Source organism: Kalmanozyma brasiliensis (assembly GCF_000497045.1).
Source record: "Kalmanozyma brasiliensis GHG001 unplaced genomic scaffold PSEUBRA_SCAF29, whole genome shotgun sequence".
NCBI classification, from domain to species: Eukaryota; Fungi; Basidiomycota; class Ustilaginomycetes; order Ustilaginales; genus Kalmanozyma; species Kalmanozyma brasiliensis.
The window spans coordinates 405-6,087 of record NW_015961969.1 but is presented as its reverse complement, the minus strand read 5'-3'; the positions used below and the strand labels follow the sequence as shown (position 1 = coordinate 6,087).

The 5,683-nt window shown below is 61.1% G+C and overlaps 2 protein-coding genes across 2 annotated transcripts; one reads left to right on the top strand and one right to left on the bottom strand.

The window, feature by feature from the left end:
- Nucleotides 1-207: 207 nt before the first annotated feature.
- On the top strand, nucleotides 208-2,199 carry PSEUBRA_003866 (uncharacterized protein; the record flags this gene model as incomplete). Its single annotated transcript, XM_059465182.1, has 2 exons — nucleotides 208-1,550; nucleotides 1,626-2,199. 2 exons carry the CDS (start codon nucleotides 208-210, stop codon nucleotides 2,197-2,199), a joined length of 1,917 nt encoding a protein of 638 aa, XP_059321458.1.
- Nucleotides 2,200-2,371: 172 nt separating this feature from the next.
- Nucleotides 2,372-5,578, bottom strand: PSEUBRA_003865 (reverse transcriptase; the record flags this gene model as incomplete). The annotated part of the gene is made up of 1 exon (XM_059465181.1): nucleotides 2,372-5,578. The coding sequence occupies one exon, from the start codon at nucleotides 5,576-5,578 to the stop codon at nucleotides 2,372-2,374; it is 3,207 nt and encodes a 1,068-aa protein (XP_059320579.1).
- Nucleotides 5,579-5,683: the final 105 nt, after the last annotated feature.

Below are 5,683 nucleotides of genomic sequence, written 5' to 3'. Positions count from 1 at the left end.
CCGTGCCCTGTGTTGCCCCTGCTGATCACCTGCGAAGCTTCCCGGAGTGATCCTTGATAGCGGCTAGCCATCCCTCGAGAAGCTAGCTCGAGTTCGGCCCGAGCTGGGCATGTATTGCCAAAGTCGTGAATTCGGCAATGACCCATACCTCTCGAGCGAACCCATAACAGTACCCCCCTTCCGAGATCCGAGCTCCTGCAAGGTGAAATGAAGTTCTCCTGCGCAGCCGCTTTCTTCGAGTTCGGCAGGATGCAACGGTGTAGAGCTTCTATCACCATCATCTTCACCACCGAAGCGCTCGCCATCATCAACATGGCTCGAGAGCTTCCTCCTCTGCCGGCCTTGCGCCGTTCGACTCGCCGGACCGCCACGCGCAGCGTGACTCCACCTGCCACGGTCCAGGCATCAGTACGCGGTGGCTTGCAGCCTCTCGACGGGATTGAGTTGGCTAGCCAGCCCATCGATCTTGGTCTCCTTGGCCTTGCGCGCCGCGTCCAGGCTGGCTCTCCTGCCGCCATGGCTCGCGCCATCGAGCTGCTCCCCTCAGCCGAGGTGGATGCAGCTGTCCCTCCTGCGGCACTGATCCCCGCAGTTCGGCCTCGCTCTCCTGAGGTCGAGAGCACTATCACCGAGCGCTTGCAGGATGACCATCGCCACCAGACTCCTCAGGAGCACCTGGTCCAGCCTGCTGTTGGCAAGCAGCCTTCTACACCTCTGGCAGTGCTGGCTGCCACGGCCTTGGAGAGCAACACGTTCTTCCAGGGCGTGCTTCAAGAGCGGGCCCGTCGGCTTGGTACACCTGCGTCGAGTGTGGGTCCACCTCGCTCGCCAGTGTACGAGCCGGCCTCGCCACCACCGCCTGGGCTCTCACCGCGTGGTGGCAGCTCCATGTTCCTGGGCTCGTCGCCGCTCTCGTCCCCGGTGGCCTCGCCCACCACGTCCGAGCTTGAGAGGCGGGCCAACGCCCCCAGCCCGGATTGGACGCCGAAGTCTCCTCCTCTCTGGGAGACTCCGCCTCCTGAAGAGCGGCTGGTGGAGGTGGTGCTGCCTGGTAGGCCCATGGGGGAGATCGTTGCCCATCCTGCCAAGCCCACAGAGGCAGAGCTGGTGGCTCGAGTTGGTGGTCCGCCGACTCCTCCTCATCCTGGGGGTCCACGGGGCACCACGCCTGACTTCGGCGGAGGGGATATGGCGTCGGAGCGAGGTGGGTCTGACTTCGGCGCGGACCATAGTGGCTCCGAGCGATCTCGCGAGCCCACGCCTGAGGTTGGCCCGCCTCCGTTTCGTGTGCGAGCCCAGTCTCGCAGTGGAGCCTCTGCTCCTGGTTCCTCGGCCAAGAAGCGTGCTCCCACGCAGGCTGAGCTGATGGAGTGGACGGAGGGGTGGTCGGCTGCCGGGCTGCTGTTGGAGGTGGCGAAGAAGCGCCTGCCGTGGAAGCTTGGCGATGCCCAGACGCAGTGGCTGCATCGCACTGTGGTCCGCCGGCTGACAGAAGGCTGCATGCCATGGCCGACTCTGTCTTGCTCGCACTGCAAGGCTCTCGATGTTCCGTAAGTATGGTGGTGTTCTCGGCTGGTTGTGTTGTCTGGGCGCCGGTACTGACACCATCTCTTTCTCCCGTATAGTTGTTTCATGCCGGCCTTTGGCAACGCGCTCGGCAAGAAGCCCTGCGTCTCGAAGGATGCGTGCTGCCACTGCTTCCTTGACAAGGTCAAGTGCAAGGGCCGCACCATTCCCAAGAGCGTGCGGCACGAGTACAAGGGCGACTACGAGCACGCCGTGCTGAGGCCTGGTGAGTTTGCAGCGGCGCAAGCTCACTTGGCCATTCCTGGTGGGAGGGGTTTGGGCAATCGTCGTCGGTACGATCGCCTGGAGGACTTCACTGGTTCGCTCTGCTGGGCGAGGGATGCTCGGGAGTTGTTCGAGTTGGAGGGCTCGGTGGGTGACCAGGTGCGCAACGCGGTGAGCGAGTTCCACCGTCGGCAGCGAGCGCTCCGGGGTCAGTTCCTGCCCTACAAGGGTATGGAGGAGGGCGCGGATGAGGAAGGTCTCGGCTGGTTTGTGGATGGCCGTGACCACATGAATACGGTCATCCGCAACCGCCCAGAGATGCACGAGGTGTTGAAGGCGCTGGGGTACTTCGACGACCCGGAGGAGGAGAGCGAGGGCGAGCGGCCCAAGAAGAAGGCCAAGAAGTGAGGTTGGCCTCGTAATACGATGTTCGTGACCTTGTCTTTCTGCTTGTGATGTGTGTAGAGTGTTCGTGAATGGCGTAAGACGTTGTTGAACGAGTGTGAGCGGTCCAGCCGCTGAGTTCGGCAGAGGCATATTGCGCTCTGCCGAGGTGGCGATTTCGGCAATTTGATGCGTATTATTGCCGAAGTCGGTTTCGAGCTGTTCGTTGAGGTCGTCCCCCCCGCTTTTCCTCATACTCCTGGATGGGGTCAGGGCAGGAGAGCATCTCGACCCTTTCCCAGGTGGCCTGCTCTTCAGGGTAGCCCTTCCAGAGGACGTGGTACCTGAGCTGGCCGTCCTCAACACGGTGCCCTATGATGGCTTCTACCTCGAACTCGAGGTCTTCATCATGCAAGGGCGGCATGACCGACTGCCTCGCGCGGTCCTGAAGCTGGCTGGGCTTCTGTCGCTCTAGCATCGAGACGTGGAAGACATCGTGGACCCTTAGAGAAGCTGGCAGCTGGAGACGATACGCTCGCTGGCCGATCCGTTCGAGGATGGGGAAGGGGCCCGCGAAGCGAGTGTCAAGCTTAGGGCTTGGCCTTCGAGTCTTCCAGTTGCGGCGATTGATGTACACCATATCACCGACCTTGAACTGCATGTCCAGGTGCTTCTTGTTGTACTGGTCGACCGCGCGTGCCTGAGCTTGACGTACCTGGTCCTGCAGGTACTTGGTGAGCTCGGCCGCCGAGGTGGCGAACTCCTTCCGCTTGGGGTCCAGGATGCCAACCCGCTCAGGTATCTCGGGGTGCATCTTGGGGTTCCACCCATAGCAGGCAAAGAAGGGTGAGACGCCCAAGCTGGTGTGGACTGTGTTGTTGTAGACGAACTCGGCATTGGCCAGTAGGTCCACCCAGTTGTCCTGCTCGTAGTTGCAGTACATGCAAAGGTACTGCTCCACCACTTGGTTGACCCGCTCGGTCTGCCCATCCGTCTGTGGGTGGTAGGCCGTGGAGAGCGAGTGCTGGATGCCGAGCGAGCTCGCGAAGCTCTTCCACATTGCCGAGATGAACTGCCTCCCGCGGTCGGAGACGATGTGCTCCGGTGAGCCAAATCGACTGAAGACGTGCTGCTGGAGGAGCTCGGCAGTACCAGCCGAGGTCACAGTCTTGTGAGAGGGGGTGAGGATCGCCATCTTGGTCAGTCGGTCAACGACTACCAGGATGGAGTCAAATCCCTTCGAGGATGGAAGGCCCTCGATGAAGTCCATCGAGAGTGAGCCCCACGGGCGCGTGGGGGTGGCCAGCGGCTTGAGCAGGCCATATGGCCGATGGCGAGGAGCCTTGTAGCGAGCGCACACGGGGCAGCTTGCCACGTAGTCGGCTATCCAAGCTCGCATGCCCGGCCACCAGTAGGAGCGCTGAGCCAGCTCCAGGGTGGCATCGCGCCCCACATGCCCAGCCGTAACACCATCATGACACTGAGTCATGACCATGTATCGAAGGTGTTCGACTGACAGCGAGTGCTCGCTGATGAGTTTGGCCGAACGTGTGTCGCCACGGCCTTGCTTGCCCTTCAAGGTGACTCTGGGGATCACCAGTCGGCCCTCTCGGTACCAGAGGCCGTCCTTGCACTCAAACGGCGTGCTCTTGTGGACCTCGAGGAGCTCAACATTGAGGGGCTGGAAGGTTTGCACCAGCGCTGTAAGGCCCCCTTCGACGATAGCGGCCATCGAGATGAGCGGTGTGCTCCTATTGGTGGTCTCGGCAGAGGCTCCGCAAGCTAAGCCGAACTCGTTCACTTCGGCCGGGTCCATCCTGCCTTCTGCCGAAGTGGCGGTATCGACCTCGAACATCCTAGGGTGCAGTAGTTGACGCACGTTGTGCTCTCGCTCCTCCTCCGAGGGCTCCATGTCTGAGCGCCGAGTGAGTGCGTCAGGCTCGCCAGCCTTGTCTCCTGGCCGGTACTGGACCACAAAGTCGAAGTCAGCCAGTAGTACTGACCATCGAGCTTGGCGGCCACTGATGCGGCGCTGTGCCTTGAAGTACTTGAGCGCCTCGTGATCCGAGAGCACAGCGAACTGATTGGGCAGCCCGGCGAGCATGTGGCGCCACTGATGTAGGCAGGCGACGATGGCGAGAAGCTCCTTATCATGGATCTCGTAGTTCTTCTCCGCCGAGGTCATCTTGCGCGAGTAGAACGCCACGGGATGCCATCGCTTCTCGGTCTCCTGTTTGAGGACCCCTGCCAAGGCAAAGTCGCTGGCGTCTGTCTCGAGGCGAGTCGGCTTGTGATAGTCGAAGTGCCTCAACACACCCGCCGTGGTGAAAGCCTCAATGAGCTGGTGGAAAGCCTGGACAGCAGCGTCCGGGAGCTGGAACTTCTTGAAGCGTTCCGTCGGCTTGACGAGCTCGGTCAGAGGCCTAGTGATCCGAGCGAAGTGGGAGATGAACCTCCTGTAGAAGTTAGCGAACCCCAGGAAGCGCTGTATGTCGTGTATCGACTGCGGCAGCGGCCACTCCTTGATGGTTTGGACCTTCTCCTGGTCCATCTCAATGCCTTGCGGCGTGATGATGTAGCCCAGGAACTCCACCGTGTCTGTGTGGAAGGTGCACTTCGAGAGCTTGGCGAACAGCCGGTGCTCGCGTAGCCTCTTGAGCACCTCGCGTACGTGGCTGACATGCTCCTCCTCTGTGTTACTGAAGATGAGGAAGTCGTCCAAGTACACCACCACGTAGATGCCGATGATGTCCCTGTAGATGCTGTTGACGAGTGATTGGAAGTGGGAGGGGGCATTGGCCAGCCCGAACGGCATCACGAGGTACTTGTAGAGGCCGAGCTGCGTGCCGAATGCCGTCTTCCATTCGTCGCCGTCAGCGACGCGTACCAGGTTGTACGCCGCCTTGAGATCCAGCTTCGTGTAGATCTTGGCGTTGCGGAGGAGGAAGAGCTGCTCCTCAATGAGGGGGAGCGGAGCTTGGTTCTTGATGGTGACCTCGTTGAGGCCTCTGTAGTCCACGCATAAGCGCAGACCTCCATCCTTCTTCGGTACGAAGAGCACAGGCGAGCGTGCTGGGCTCTTCGAGGGCCGAATGAAGCCCTTAGCGAGGTTCTCGTCGAGGTACTTACGGAGCTCCTCCATCTCCTTGGGCCCCTTGAGGTAGAGAGGGCCTTGCGGCGGCTTTGTACCTGGCACTAGCTCGATCGGCAGGTCTGTGTCAGTACGAGGCGGCAGCTTGTCTGCTTCCACCTCGCTGAAGACTGCCTCGAGGTCCTTGTAGGGCTCGGGAATCGAGGGTGGAGCCTTGGCCTCCGGCTCCACCTCGATTTCGATGCCTTTGTCTTCGCCCGTTGGTACGAAGCCGAAGCTTGGTAGCGAGCTAGGCGGTGCGTCGATGAGCATGATGCCAATGGGGCCATCCTCGTAGGCTGCCTGGATGAGCTGGTCGGCGAAGACAAACTCATTGCCGTGAGCCGTGATTGAGGGTGGCGAGTATTTGGCAGGGAG